This window comes from Myiozetetes cayanensis, unplaced genomic scaffold (genome assembly GCF_022539395.1).
Source record: "Myiozetetes cayanensis isolate MyiCay16 unplaced genomic scaffold, myiCay2020 scf53, whole genome shotgun sequence".
In the NCBI taxonomy this organism is placed as follows: Eukaryota; Metazoa; Chordata; class Aves; order Passeriformes; family Tyrannidae; genus Myiozetetes; species Myiozetetes cayanensis.
The window spans coordinates 258,375-273,745 of NW_026087776.1; the positions used below are offsets into that span (position 1 = coordinate 258,375).

At 51.9% G+C, this 15,371-nt stretch overlaps 1 protein-coding gene across 1 annotated transcript; it reads left to right on the top strand.

Moving 5' to 3' along the window:
• Positions 1-4,256: 4,256 nt before the first annotated feature.
• Positions 4,257-15,268, top strand: ANXA4 (annexin A4). Its single transcript, XM_050334446.1, is given in 14 exon segments — positions 4,257-4,510; positions 7,743-7,795; positions 8,374-8,449; positions 8,815-8,843; positions 8,845-8,910; positions 9,189-9,302; positions 9,437-9,527; positions 10,452-10,531; positions 11,530-11,586; positions 11,989-12,082; positions 12,591-12,686; positions 13,116-13,174; positions 13,476-13,598; positions 13,825-15,268. Coding segments are annotated over 13 exon segments (948 nt in total). The 5' UTR covers positions 4,257-4,510; positions 7,743-7,792; the 3' UTR covers positions 13,885-15,268.
• Positions 15,269-15,371: the final 103 nt, after the last annotated feature.

A 15,371-nucleotide genomic window follows, 5' to 3' on the forward strand; every position in this document is an offset into this window, starting at 1 on the left:
TAAAGTTCATCCACTCCCACCCCCTCCCATGGGCAGGGACACCTTCCACTGCCCCAGGTTGATCCAAGCCCCGTTCAACCTGGCCTTGGGCACTTCCAGGGCTGGGGTAGCCACAGCTTCTCTGGGCAACCTGGGCCACAGGGAACAATTCCTTCCCAGTATCCCATCTAACCCTACCTGCTGTCAGTTTAAAGCCATTCTCCCCTGTCCTGAAACACTAGGCCCTTGTCCAAAGTCCCTCCCCAGCTCTCTTGGAGCCCCTCTAGGCACTGGAAAGGCTCTAAGGTATCCCCAGAGCCTTCTCTTTTGCAGGATGGACAACTCCAAGTATCCTCTCTCCATAAGGGAGGCACTCCAGCCCTCCCTGTGAGTAATGGCAATGGCTTATCAGGCAGCTCTGGATCTGTGATGATTCCTGTGTGCCTTTTGCCACAGCCTGTGCCTCAGGCTCTGCTGGGGGTGTTTCAGCAGCCCTGTTTTCCCCAGCAGTGAAAGGTGGGACAACACAGGGATCAAAAGCAAAGGACAACCTCTATGACTGCAGGGGGCTTTTTGGAAGGTAAAAGTGTCACCCCACAAGCACCTGATCATGCTCCTCACCCCACTCTGGAGGTGTTTGCTGCCCTCCCCCTTTGGAGGGATCCATGGACACAGGCAGCCCCCCACGCAGTCAGACCACTGATGGCCCTGGGCTGTTTGCCTTCCCTGCTGTTTACAGCTTCAGGCAATGAAAGAAAACAGCAGCCTGGGCTGGGGGCCAAGAGCAGCCTGGAGTTCCTCTGTGGGAGGGAGGCAGAGTGTGTGGGCACCTCAGGCAGTGTCAGCACAGCATCTGCTGGGGGACAGCGAGGGCAGAGCCCCCAGAACGGCAGCACCCGAGATGCTGCTGGAGCTGTCAGTGTGAGGAACTGTGAGAGCATCCAGGATCCCCTCCTGTGTGCTGCCTGCACAGCACCCCCGGCTCAGAACCCTGTCAGTGAAGCCCACTTGAAACAGGCAGTTTGACTCCTGGCTCTCTCACACGCTGCTCGCTCCTGTCTCCCCTTACAGCACCTCGTGGGCCACCATGGCCCAGTGGTCTCTTGTTTTACGGGCACTTTGGGTTACAGGGACTTTCTCAAACCACTTCTGCTCCCCAGTCCCTTCCTGGCCTCGTGTGACGTGTATGTTTATGTAGCCAACCCAGAGAGCCCTTGACTGGCACAGCAGTGCTGGTGTGTGTGCTCAGGGCTCTGAACCTGCCTGGATTGCTGAGAGGGGGAGTGCTGCACATTCCCCTGGCAATACTGACTGTAAAAACAGTGTTTCTGATGGTTCTGGGGAGTAATGAAGAGCTAAGAATTTTCATTTTTTATGTGCATTGGAATAGTTCAGTCTTCCCACCTCACATAAGCACTGCCTACCTGCTTCTGGAAATGTGTTTCATCTCTCTTCTCTCTTGTGTTCCAGTCATAGAACAAAAGCTTCAGGCTGACCCTTCCTTAGGTCTCCCCCAAAAAACACCTCTGCTTCTCCCTCTGACCTGTGGAAATGGACATTTCACCTTGCACGGTGCTGAACTGGAGACACCCTTGCTCTGAGGGTCAGAAGTGCCCCTGCATCTCTGCAGTGAGCTCTAACAGCTGGGGTTCACTTGGGGATTATTATGATATTCATACACAGAAAGTGAGAATTCTTTACCCTCTTACCACCACCCGAAAGTCAGTGCTCTAGAAAAGCAAGGCTGGTTTTCAGCCTCCACCCCACCCTCGGGTGCTGCTGCTATGGAGACAGCACTGCCTGAGCTGCAGCATCCAACACAGCTCCCACAGCACTTGTGCAATCCTTAAATAGCCCCATTGTAGGGGCTGCTGCTTGCAAACTGCTGGTGCTCCGCTATAAAAATGAGCATTTTCCTTATGACCTCCTGAAAACGCCTGCTTGATCCCCAAAGGCCCAAATTGTGGCCCCCACTTGGTGAATGACTTCATTAGTGCCAGGATTTGGAGCTCAGCGAACGAGGTGAGGCTGCTCCTCTAAAGCTAAAGGCAGGTGCTTGGTAGTCACAGGACACACTGAAAATCTCTCCTTCCAGCACGAGGCTCCTCTGCTCTCTCAGGGGCAAATTGAAAAGGCCCAGGTCCTTTGGGCAAAAACAAATGCTGCCATTTTCGAGAGGCTCAGCTCTGTTCTCATGGTGGGACTTCAAATAAACACCCCCTTCCTAATGGGCTGCTCTTGAGCTCAATTTATTTACAAAAGGCACACTGCCCTGCCTTGCTGTGACCTTTAATTTGTATTAGGTCTTTTGTAGAGGGGAGAACAGCAGGATGGAGTGGGAATAGAGAGCAGGTGTGTAACCAAGTCGAGCCTGGGGCTTTGAGAGCTTTATTACAGAGGGGCAAACAGGAAATATCCATCGAACAGAGGAGCAACGTGCTCTGTCACTGCACTGGGAGGAACTGTGGGCTTGTCCCTCGCTGTCCCTCTTTCAATGCAAGGACAGCAAAGCTGTGCCAGACAGTCTGCAGCTGGAGGTACTGAAGGATAACCACAGCCTCTCCTTCCTTTCAGAGATGAAAACACATTGAAAGCTGAGCAGACTCCACACAAAGGGCTCCTGGAGAGACAAAGCTTTGTCACCTGAACCTCAGGTAGGAAAATACAGCAACAACCCTTCCCCTTCCTGAGGGGAACAGCTCCTGTAGCAAGGTACAACAAGGTTCCCTAAATCCCCTGTCCTTCCATCCACCTTCCAGAGAAGCTCAGCCAACTCTCAGCATGCTCAGAAGCTTTTGTACTTTTGTTTTCCTTTCTGGTCCAAATAATCGTGACTGTCTGAATCAGATGGCTCCAGAGCCAGGATCCACAAACAGCCAAGATTACAGGGAACTCACTGTGTGTTGCATCAGGATCAGGCTTCTGAGTGGACTACACTTACATGACTAACTCTGGGTGGCCAAAAACATCCACACAAACACTATGTATCCTCAAGTATTCCTCCTACCTGGAGCCTCTCCTGGGGGAAAGAAAAGGTTAAATGATGCAAATGATGAACAGCAGGATTGGTGCAATCCTTTATTTTATTTACCCTTTATTAAAGGATAAATAACTTGCAAAGAAAATTAATAACTCATGGTCTTAAATAATTACTCTTGCATATACCAACAACTGCAGTGTCAGAGCCTTGCAGTCCTCAGGGCTGAAGAGACTGGGAAGCAAACAGAAGGATGAAGCTTTTTCAAATACACAGGCTAAAAATATCACAGGCAACATAAAATGGAGAAACACAGCAGTTCTGCTGGTGGATTAAAACAGGCCCAGAGCAGGGAATGCTGACGTGAGAGGAAGGGATGAGAATGGAAACTTCTGTAGACGTAGGAAAGAGAAGTTTCTCCTTAGCGACAGTTGGCAACATGTACCATCCCCTGAATCCTGGGAAGGGGAAAGTGCCAGAGTTTGCAAGGAAGAGGCTCTGCAGTGGAAAAAGAAAGGGCTGGAGGCTTGAACCTGCTTTGCCTGTTCCCTGGTCCATGTATCCCCGGATCAGCAGTAGGTGCTGAGCTCCGTGGGGCAGTTCTGGGAGGCTGAGCTGTAATAAATAAACCACACAGCTGCATCCTAGCTGCTAAATTTAGGTCCCTTCCAGCAAAAGAGCATGTGCAAAGAGGCACAGGGGTGAGATAGAGCTGTCCTCTCAGCTCGAAAGAAGAACCTGAGAGGGCTGATTTACCCATTTTAATAATGGTACTTTTGGCATCAGAGGAGACCAAAATCCCTGAGGATAAACACTTGAAGATAAGCCATGTATTATTCAAGGCTGATTTCCCTCTGTCAGCCCCATGAACATGTCCATGGCTGACCCTGGCAGGGTCACATCGGGGTGAGACTCAAGTCCCTTTGCCTGAAGGGTTTTGACTTGAGGGCGGTGCCATTTATGAGGGCAAAATGAATAATCTTTATGCAGATAATAATTGTTACAGAAATCGTGGCCGTTTGTGACACAGAGTTCTTAGACAAGGGGGAATGATGCTGAAGACCCGGAGAGGTGCAGTGGGAGCAAAGGAGACAGGACAGGTAAGAAACACCCCACAAACAACACGGGGGGAGGAACAGGGCTTCTTGCTCGAGGCTGCTCTGCCCGTGTGCTCCACGCCGTCGTCCCCCTCGCTCCCCCTTTGGTGTGCCCTGCTCCAGACAGCGCACAATGAGGGATCAGAGGCTGCGGCCACAGCCCCGCTCTGTTCCCAGGGATTTTTACAGGGAATGCCGAGGAGCGTGGAAGCCATTCCAGCCTCTCAGTCCTCAGAGTAACCCCAAAAGTGCCCTTCCTACATGGAGTGAGGCTCCCTGGGGAACCTCTCCCTGCTCTGCTTTACAACCTCCTGTTTGTTTAGGGAAGGGCAGGGAGGGCTGGATCGCCCTCCCGTCACTGCCGTGCGGGTCCCACCCCGCGCCAGGGCGGGGACTTTGCCACCCAGGGCAGGCAGCAGAGCTCTCCCCATCCTGCCAGGTCCTGCCGGGACAGCAGGTGAGTGCCAAGCGGACTGGGGGTCCCCCCTGTCACGGGGCCAGAGGTTCCCGGGACGGTGCCAAGCGCTGTCCCCGCTCGCCAGGCTGGGCAGTGACAGCCGGGCTGGGCAGTGACACCAGGGCTGGGCAGTGACACCAGGGCTGGGCAGTGACACCAGGGCTGGGCAGTGACAGCCGTGCCGGGGCTGGGGCAGCCCTGGCGCTCAGCCCGAGCTGGGGACGGGCGGGCAGCGGGGCCTGGAGGAACGGGGAAGGTGGCTGGCCCTTCCCGGACACAGGCAGCTCGGGGTTTGGTTCCCATTCCTGCCATGCCCAGGCTGCCACGTCCTCCCCGCGGGATGCTCGGCACGGGTGGGCGACAGGCTAAATGAGGAGCACGAGGCTGTAAAAATTGTATTTTTACTCCTTTTGCGGGCAGTGGCCTGCTAAAGGTCACCGTGTGGGAGGCGCGGGGATATTTCAGCTGGCTCGGGGCAGAAGGGAGATGCTTTCCTGAGCTGTAGGTTGGGCCGGGATCAGAGCCGGGACGCTCCTGGAGCACATCCCGCTCTCCGGGAACGGCGGCGGTGACGGAGCAGTGGAAAAGCCGAGCCGGCGCAGGGTGTGGGCTGTGGTCGGGTGAACGTGCCCAGAACGGGAGAACTCGTCCGACGAGTCCAGCGTTTGCCTCGCACGGGAATGGGTCACAAACAGCGGGTTTCACTGCAGAGCCGAGGTGTGGGACTGGCAGCACGCTGCGAGCTCAAACTGGGGGAAAAACCCGGTGTTTGTATCCTGTGGAGCTGTCGGGAGCTCTGCTTGTTGGTACCTGGGTGTGCTCTGAGCACAGTCAGAAGAACCTGATTCAGAGCGAGCCTAGGCTTGAGTTTGCAGAACACGGGACAGTCTCAGCATTTTTCTGATAAATTAAGTTTATTCTGGATTCAGCTTTTAGAGGATGTTGATATGGACTCAAAACTGCCTGCCAGGAAAAGATCTCCGTGGAAAAAGATTGAGTAATGGGAGGGATGCTTGCACTGTCTCTGGGCACAGTGTTTTGAGCCTGTTCTAAGCCAGGTTTGCTGTGTCAGGCCTTTATTCTGGGGTGAGATAAATAACATAAGGGCACCATAGGGCTGGCTGGCTGACTCTTTGCATGCACAGTTTAATCCTTCAAACCATGGAATGAAGTGTTGCTCCTATCCTGAAGCTGGTTTTCCCTGATGGAGCTGCAGGCCAGGAATTGTGTTAAGCTGCTGAGCACTGGCAAATCTGCTGAGCCATTCCTTTCTCTCTCTGCTAACCAAGGGGTGGCTTAGGAGGGTTTTATTCATCTAAAGCCCCGGCCTGAGCAGTCTGTGCAGACACCTTTGGCTCTGAAAGGGTCACAGGGCCAGGGGCCATTGCTGGACTGCTGAGCTCCCCCACCTGTAACTTCAGTGGCTCATTTAGAAATACATGGAAATACTCCAGGAACAAAGTAGCAGCTGCAGCTAGAGCAGTGGGGTTTGCAGTGCTGCCTTTTGCAGTGCTCTGCTCTTTAGACTCTCAGTGATGTTCACTGGATGAAGAAATCAGAATCTTGCAGTCAATATTCAGTGTGACATTCCTGCTGTAAATGGGTATTGTGAGAGCATTTGCCCCCATTCCAGTCCAGCAGCCTCTCCTCATGGTCTGGTTCCTTCCTGCCAGCTCACTTGCACTCAGAATTTCTCTACCTCCTGCCCCCTTTCCCTTGTTACTGACCTTTCTTTTGCCCTTTAATTGACTTGCTGAACCAGCCTGTCTGATATTCCTGCTGCTGTGTGTAAACCAGCTGGATGGTAAAACTGCATCATAAAAACATTAGTGAAATCTGAAGCCTTCTATTTAGTGTCTGACAAAAGCAAATAAAATTGGCTTTTTACTTCTGTAAAAGATTAGAGGAGAGCAAACATTATTTTTCTGAGGCCTAGGTCATAATCTGAACCACTGAAATTTATGATCAGATGAAAGAAAGCAAACCCAACATTAATAATTTCCATATGTTGCCTGATTGCACAGGGTGCAGTGACGTAGAGATGACCTGGGGAACACTGGGGAGTGCCCCTGAGTAACATCCATGGCTGGTGTCACACTGTGAGTTAAGTGGCCTGAACAGCAGTGCTGGTGCATTCCAGATCTGTAGGAGTCATGTGGAGCATGAGCAAACACACTCCTGCTCTTGCACAACTGTCTGGGCTCATGGAGAGCAGCTACTGAGCACCACGAGGAGAGATGTCATCCACTGCTGGCCCCTCTGCTTCTGCCTCAGTGTGAGAGCTCACTCCCTCCTGGACTAAACCCACCAGTGTTGATGTGTGGCCTTCACTTTCTGTCCCTGTGCTTGCATCTTTTATTTTGTATTTAATTCCACTCTTCTGTGTGTGTATTGCCTGCCTCTCCTGACTGCTCTCCTGTGATGCTGGGATAACACAGGGGAGTGAACCTTGTCCTAGTACTTGACATCCTGTCAGATGATCAGGGATATGGGAAAATAATTAGGGTGTGTTGGTGTATAGGCTGTATGCATGAAAACAAAGTTATGAGCAGAAATAAGAACTGTGGCCAGACAGCAGTTAATCTTTGGTGGTTTTGAGGGCTTTGCCAGCTAAAACTGCAGCCCTACAAGGAAGAACAGACTGCACCAAATTGAGATGTTGAATACAAAATGTTTCATTAAAATATTAAGAGGGGGAATAATTCTCCTGCCCCAGTGCTCGAGTGAGGTTATCCTTTGTGTGCTCACCTGCCTCACAAAGTTGTCTCTGCCTCCCAGGCAGGATCCATGAAGGCTCTTAGGGCTGTGTGGGCACCCTCACCCTACTTCACCCTCACCCTTCTTCACCCTCAGGCTCTCACCTGCCAAGGTGACACTGTGTGTTTTGAAGGACACAGGAGTCCAGTCTATTCTCTTTGCTCCCAGGGTAACCCTGTCTGCTTCTCCTTGCAGCCTCAGGCAGGCTGTCACAAATGTGGCAATGGTAACGAATCCCATTAAATTAGCAGTACTAATCACCTGTCTGCCCTCCCAGCCTGGCCCTGGCCCTGTGCTGTCATGATCTGCTCGGTGCAGAGCAGGGCTGGAAAGGAAGCTGCTGTTCACTTCAGTGATGCTTCTAGCCCTCAAAGAATTAGAGGGTTACTTCCCCAGCCCCATTAACCTGCAAGGGTAGGTGTGTTCTATTAATTATTTCCTAGAAAACTAACACCCCCCGTGTTTTTTACTGCAGCTGAGTGCCTGGGGACACGAACAGTGCCGGATTGACCAAACCCGAGCACCATGGTGAGTGAGTGTGTTTGCTGTGCCACCCTGTGCCAGGCCACATAAACCTGGGGAGTGTAGCTCAGATAAGGACCCAGCAGGAAGAGCACTATCACTGTCTGGCCCTTCATGGGGGGGGATTTATCACCTCTCTGCTTCCTCATACTAAAGAATGACCCACATATATAGGCTTTTCCTTTTGGGGAGTTAATGGCAAACCAGTCGGATATCAGTTGGTTCAAAGAGCATGAATTTCTCTAGCTGAACTTCCTGGGTTTATTCTCTCCAGGTTGAATCCAGTTCACCCTGCTGCCAATGGACAGGGACACCTTCCACTAGAGCAGGTTGCTCCATGGGCATCCACATTAGGATATTTGCTCCTTTCTGTGTCCCTGTGGCTTATTTCTTAAGTGGCTGGGACGTCCCTATTGAACAAACCACTTCTGTTTAGGATGGAACCCTGGTGTAAAATCACTCCTGTTTGCTGGGTGGACTTTACACTGTCACCATGTTTGCATCTTTTGCATACTCTTTGTTTTTAATTCATCTCTGTGTATGTTTGACTTTGTGTCTGCCTTTCTTAACTCCTGTGGGTTTAGGCAACAATCAAGGGAGTCTCGAGCTTCAGTGCTGAGCAAGAGGCACAGGCACTAAGGAAGGCCATGAAGGGGCTTGGTAAGTTGGTTTCCCTCCACTGTTAAAGCCTCCTTCATCCCCCTGAGGATTGGGAATGTTTTCATGGTGTTTGTTGGAGGGGAAATCCAGCCCTTGGCATCACCCCCCTGCCCTGGGAGGGCACTGGAAGGAACTGAGCGAGTTGAACCCCACTGGAAATCCAAGTCTTGGCCACAGTCAGGCCCTTGTTTCCTCTGCCCTGTGGGGTGGGACTGCCATGCTGTGGCTGGGCTGGGGCACTGCTGCACAGCTGAGAGCCAGCTTGGGTGAGGGTTGGGTGGTTAATGGCACACCCTGGGCACAACCAGAGCACGTGCCTGGTTCTTGAACAAGCAGCTTGACTGGTTTCCATTGGTTTCTTCCAGGCACAGATGAAGATGCCATCATTGAGACACTTGACCAAGCTGAACACTTCCCAACGCCAGCAGGTTCTGATCACCTATAAAAGCACCATTGGCAGGGTAGGTGTTCTTCAGAGATCAGTGGCTGTGGCTTTAACTGGAAGTTGCAGACATTTTTGGGGTTGCATTTGGGGTGAAATGTGAGCAACATCCTGGTCTCCATGAGAGTGTGATTAGCACAAGCCTTCCTTGGCCAAGTTCATTCTGGTCTTGTTCACTTCCCAGTAACCTCCCTCTTTATCCAAGGAGGGCTGGAGCATGAAGAAAATTGTGAACGAGTTCTTCCTGTTCTCAAAACTGTATCTTCTTTCACCTCCTCTTCTCTCTCTGTCTTCTAGGATTTGATTGACGACTTGAAGTCTGAGCTGAGTGGGAATTTTGAAAAGGTGATTGTTGGTTTGATGACTCCAACCGCCATGTACGACGTGCACGAGCTGAGGAGGGCTCTAAAGGTTTGGAAATCTTCTTTTGTGTTGCCTAAGTTGTGGTCAGTTCTGTATGACATGGCACAGTGGTACATTAAAAGTCCTAGTTGCCCATCCAGACAGTTGTCATAACCTTGGATCGTGTCTTTGCCATTGCCCAGGGAGCAGGGACAGATGAAGGCTGCCTGATTGAAATCCTGGCCTCTCGCTCGAACGATGAGATCCGGCGCATTAACGAGAACTACAAAATCCGTACGTAGAGCCCTCTGCAGTGTCTGAAATGTCACCTGTGTGTGAGCAGGGGGTGTGAGGAGGGAGGAGAAGGGTCTGCCAGCCTCAAGGACTAGAATTTCACCCAGATATTGAGTGGGTGTAAATAAGCAGGGTGTGGTGGTTACGTCTCTCAGCTGGACATCTGTCCCTGTGTGGATTTTTGCCAGTTAAATACTGGCTGTGCTGCTTAATTTTGCCCTGTGCCACTAAATATGGAATGCTGTGAGGAAATCCAGGAAGGCCAAGGATGATCCTGGCTTGTACCAGCCATGGTGTGGCAGCAGGACCAGGGCAGTGACCATCCCTCTGTGCTGGCACTGCTGAGGCACCTCCAATCCTGGGGTCACTTTTGGATTCCTCAGGAACTGGGAAGGGGCTGGAGCAGCAGGAGCAGCTGAGGGAGCTGGGGGGCTCAGCCTGGAGAAAAGGAGGCTCAGGGGGGACCTTCTGGCTCTGCAATCCCTGACAGGATGGGGGAGCCAGAGGGGGTCGGGCTCTGCTCCCAGGGAACAGGGACAGGAGGAGAGGGAACGGCCTCAGGCTGTGCCAGGGGAGGGGCAGGTTGGACACTGGGGAAATTCCTTCCTGGAAAGGGCTGTCCAGCCCTGGCACAGCTGCCCAAGGGCAGGGGTGGAGTTCCCATCCCTGGGGGGATTTAACAGCCCTGTGGATGTGGCACTTGGGGACATGGTCAGTGGTGGCCTTGGCAGTGCCAGGGGAGAGGTTGGACTCCATGACCTTAGAGGGCTTTTCCAGTCCAAACCATTCCATGGGTCTGTGGTGTGCAGGGCCCTGAGCACAGTTACGTCCTCACCCAGCTTATACTGGCCCAGGCTGGGGACAGGCAGGGTGTGGGTGCTGGAGCTGTTGCTAACAGCCCTGCTCTGTGTGTGCCCTGGCCAGAATACGGCTCCAGCCTCGAGGACGACATCGTGTCGGACACGTCTTCCATGTTCCGAAGGGTCCTCGTGTCCCTCGCCACGGTGAGTCCAGGCTGGGGCAGAGGGTGGACCTGAGCAGCTCTCCCTCAGGGTGAGGGGACTGCAGCAAATTCACAGATAACAAGTTGGGGGGGAGTGTTGATCTGCTGGAGGGCTCTGCAGAGGGACCTGGACAGGCTGGATCCATGGGCTGATTCCAAGGGGATGAGGTTCAACCAGGTCCTGCCCCTTTGGCCACAACAACCCCCGGCAGCCCCACGGGCTGGGGACAGAGTGGGGGGACAGAAAGGGACCTGGGGGCACTGACTGACAGCAGCTGAACGTGAGCCAGGGGTGCCCAGGGGGGCGAGAGGCCGATGGATCCCGGCCTGGCTCAGGAACAGGGTGGCAGCAGGAGCAGGGCAGGGATTGTGCCCCTGGACTGGGCACTGGGGAGGCCACCCCTCGAGTGCCGTGCCCAGCTCTGGGCCCTCGGTTTGGGGAGGATGTTGAGGGGCTGCAGCGTGTCCAGAGAAGGGCAACGAGGCTGGGGAAGGGGCTGGAGCACAAGTGCTGGGAGGAGCAGCTGAGGGAGCTGGGGGGGCTCAGCCTGGACAGGAGGAGGCTCAGGGGGGACCTTCTCACTCTCTGCAACTCCCTGACAGGAGGGGGAGCCGGGGGGGTCGGGCTCTGCTCCCAGGAACCAGCAGCAGGACAAGAGGGCACAGCCTTGAGCTGCCCCAGGGGAGGTTTAGGTTGGACATGGGGAAGAAGTTCTTGCCAGAGAGAGTGATCAGCCACTGGAAGGGGCTGCCCAGGGAGGGGGTGGAGTCCCCATCCCTGGAGGTGTTTTAAGTGGCCCAATTAAAGTGGATGGTTGCTCATTTCAAAAGCAAGGACAAATCACACCTAAGCCACGTTTTGCTGTATTTGTAACCCATTATTCAACATTAAGAATCCCATTATGCATCTCCAGTAACTGGCTTTAATGGAGGATTTGCAGGTTTTGCTTCTATGAGTTGCTCTGGTGAAATGAGCTTTTCATCCTTGTCTCTCTGCAGGGAAACAGAGATGAGGGAACATTTGTGGACGAGACCCTTGCTCAGCAAGATGCTCAGGTGTGTGGCAGTCTGTTCCTTGCAGGAGCTGTCAGGTTTGTCCATGTGATCCCTGCTGCAGCCCTGCTTTGTCAGGACCTTGGTTTCTTTCAAGGGAGATGAGGAAGCCTGAACTGTGCTGGACAGCAGCCCCAAGTGGAGACCAGATGGGATATGAGGAAAAACGTGTTGACCAGCCCAGGGCAGGGGTGGAGTCCCCATCCTGTGGGGATTTAACAGCCATGTGCATGTGGCACTTGGGGACATGGGTCAGTGCTGGCCTTGGCAGTGCTGGGGGAACGGTTGGACTCAATGATCCCACAGGGCTTTTCCAACCCAGATGATTCTGTGGAGTAGAAATCTCGTGATGGACACGTGGTGTTCTCAATCAGCCTCATTTTGTCTCTTCATAATGTCTTCAAGTGCCTGTATGAAGCTGGGGAGAAGAAATGGGGAACAGATGAGGTGCAGTTCATGTCCATCCTCTGCACTCGGAACAGGTGCCACCTGCTGAGAGGTAGGACCTCTGTGATGTCCTGGACTTCTATTCCTTGTGTGAGGACAGTGCTTTTGTAGGAGCTTTGTACTTGTTCAGCAACTGATTGTGACCCTTTCCTAAAACAACAGGTATCATCAGGGCCAGTTCCATTCAGTTCTTTTAGGCTGCTTTAGTCCCTCCTGAGACAAAAAGAGATAAACATCCCTGCAACTTGCTCCAACCCGTAAATTTGAGAAAATGAAGAGTGACTCCCATGGGGCAGAGCCAGGCATAGACACTGCCTTCATTAACCAGCAGTTCTGGAAAATCCTTGCAGCAGTGGTAGGGCAATTAGCAAGACAGCTGCTAATTAAAATGAATTATTTCTGAGGGGCAGCCCTGATTTAACTTACAGTGTCACGATAATGGTGCAATGTTCATACAGAGCAGGAGGAGCTTGATCTTGCAAAGTGATCCCCGGGGGTTTACACACTGTGTGCCCTGGAGCAGCTCACTGGCTCCTTTTATCCCCCACTCTTCCTCCCAGTTTTTGATGTGTACAGAGGGATTGCTAATAAGGACATCACAGAGAGCATCAAATCCGAGATGTCAGGAGACCTTGAGGACGCTTTGTTAGCTGTGGGTGAGTTCCCTGCTTTTAAACTTTGTCTACAAACTGATTAAATAATTAAAGACCCTGTCTCTTGCCCTGGCTGTTTACACAGCTTCAGGAGGCAGATACTGTCTGTCTTTTTTTACAAGCCACAGTGCTTTAATCTTTGCAGATAAAACCTGGGGAGAAAGCTCTGTGCTTTATATTTCTTTCCCAAGGGATGCTTTGGGAGCTGACATTTGCTGTCAGGAAGCTTTAAAGCCTTAAAAATATTTTATTACTGCGCACTGAGCATGGAGACATCAGTGACAGCAGGTCACTGGATGTCTGCACTGTGCTTGCTGACTTGCATCTTTACAGAGTAAACACCTGCACTGAGAAAGGCCTGGAAGGGTTTGGAAGAACCTTGTCCTCCAGGGTTTATTTGCCTTACTTCTCCTGTTCTTGTCCCCCTTGCAGTGAAGTGCATGCGGAATAAACCTGCGTATTTTGCTGAAAGATTGTACAAATCCATGAAGGTAAAGAGCTTTGGCTGGGAGATTGGTATTTCCCCCCCTGCCTTTCCATGCTTGAATCAGCAGCATGACAGCAACCATTACAGAAAGGGAAACTCTGTGTTAACTGGGGGGGAAATCTGAGCTTTCCTATGGGACCTCCTTTCCCTCAGGAAGCCCAGAGCTGGTGGTGGATCACTGCATTAATGGAAAAATGCTCTAATTAGGAACAGATCCTGCAGAAAGCCGAGTGATCAAACCTTTGTGTCTGTCACTGAGCTGCCCAGAATGCCTTGCAACTGAGGCTGGTTGCTCTGTTTCCCAGGGCTTGGGCACAGATGACAGCACGCTGATCCGGGTGATGGTGTCCCGCTCGGAAATAGATATGCTGTACATCCGGAGGGAATTCCTGTCCATGTATGGGAAATCACTCCACTCCTTCATTAAGGTAAGCTCTGCAATGTTAGAGACACAGGAGACACCTCTGGGGTGTTTTAGAGGGAGTGGCATTAAGGAGGCTTTACATTTGTGTACTGAAAACGTCCCTGAGTGTTCTTGGTTATTAAATTGTCGAAGGGAATTCAAACCCTACAACAAATCATATGGGCTGGAAGGAGTCCTGCCTCGTATGGAGCTGTAAAATTAATTGTGTTCCTTTTCTCTGCTCTCTCTAGGGGGATTGCTCAGGAGACTACAGGAAAGTTCTGCTCAGACTCTGTGGTGGGGAGGATTAAAGGAGGCCTGGGGGACTGTCTGGGTGAGGGGAAGCAGCTGATCATAGAATTGTTTAGGTTGGAAAAGATTTTTAAGATCAGCCAGCCCAATAATTATTTCTTTAATGTATTTTTTTTTTCCAAAATACCTTGTTAATTGCTCTGATTTTTGCCTTAGGTTAGTTCATGCTCTGGTTGGTAATGGCCATTCTGGTTGACCATGGCCAATCTGCTTTTATGCTTGGCACACCCATTTGCCTACTAATTGGGCTGGTAAAGCCCAGCTTAAACAGAATGCTGTAACCAAAGATAGGAAAGTTAAATTGTTTCCTGACCAGATGCCCCTTTGCTGTTGTGTTCACCAGCAAAGCATGGCAACTGAAGCAAACCTGGATGCAGAGTGTGAGAGGCTGCCCAGGGGAAAACTGAGAGTGTAGAACACAGGCTTGCTTCAGTTTATCGAGATAATTAAGACACAAAGAACCTGAATATCTAAAAGGCAAGCACATTTACATCTTAACTTGCCCTCTGTTAGTGTGGAGCATTAACAGCCTGGCTGCACTGTATGTGTATGTTGCCCAGAGGTCTGTATCGTGGGGAAGATGTCACTGGTGACATCAGAAAAGCCTCTTGCTGCCCTGGTCAGAGCAGCCCCGTCTGCTTGGTCTGTCTCCTTCACTCATGGGAGTATAAATAATAATGGTTATGTTACAAAGCCTCCTCTGGATAAAGCGATGTCACTGGAATGGTGCCTTTTAGGGAATGACCTGTCCCTAAAAAATCCCACCTCATCGGCCTGGTGCTGGGGCAGCTCCCCAGATATCCCTGGGACACCTCCCCAGTCTCCCCCACGTGCTGGCTCCAGCCCCACGTCACAGGATCATCAGGCTGTTTGTGCCTGGGTCTCACCTGGGCTTCCACTCCAACCTCTGGGAGGGACATTATCCCCAGACCCTCCACACCTGCCTGTTCACCTGAGCGCTGCTTTCACTACAAAAACGGGGTTCTTGTTTGGCTTAGCCACTTATTTGTTACTGCTGGGGAATAATCCTGTTCTGAAGGATGAGACTGAGGTTGGAGTGTCACAGCTGAAACACTGAGGTGGCTGCACCCAATTCCATCACTCATTTTCCTCTGAAAGAGGCTGGAATAGGAGATGCCTCTGTGGCCTTCAATAAAATAGTTTTCTTTCTCACTCCTTGGGCTGCCAGTGGAGACACATTCCTGACTTTTGCTGGGGGAGGAGGCAGAGCTTTATCCAGCTCTCCCAAGGCCTCTGCTCAGGATAGGGAAAGGTCCATGCCCAGCACAGGGGCTGCCGGAGGTGCTCGGGCGGGGGGTGGGTTCCAGTGCCTTGTGTCAGGTTGCTGAGCTTTGAAAGATAAATAAAGAATTTGTTTCTGTACTTCCTGCCCCGATGGCGTGTCCTGCCCGGACTCCTGTCCTGCTGTGCCCCAAAAACCCTGGGGAGCTTCGAGCCCCCCAAAGCCCTGCTTTGAGCCTCCCAA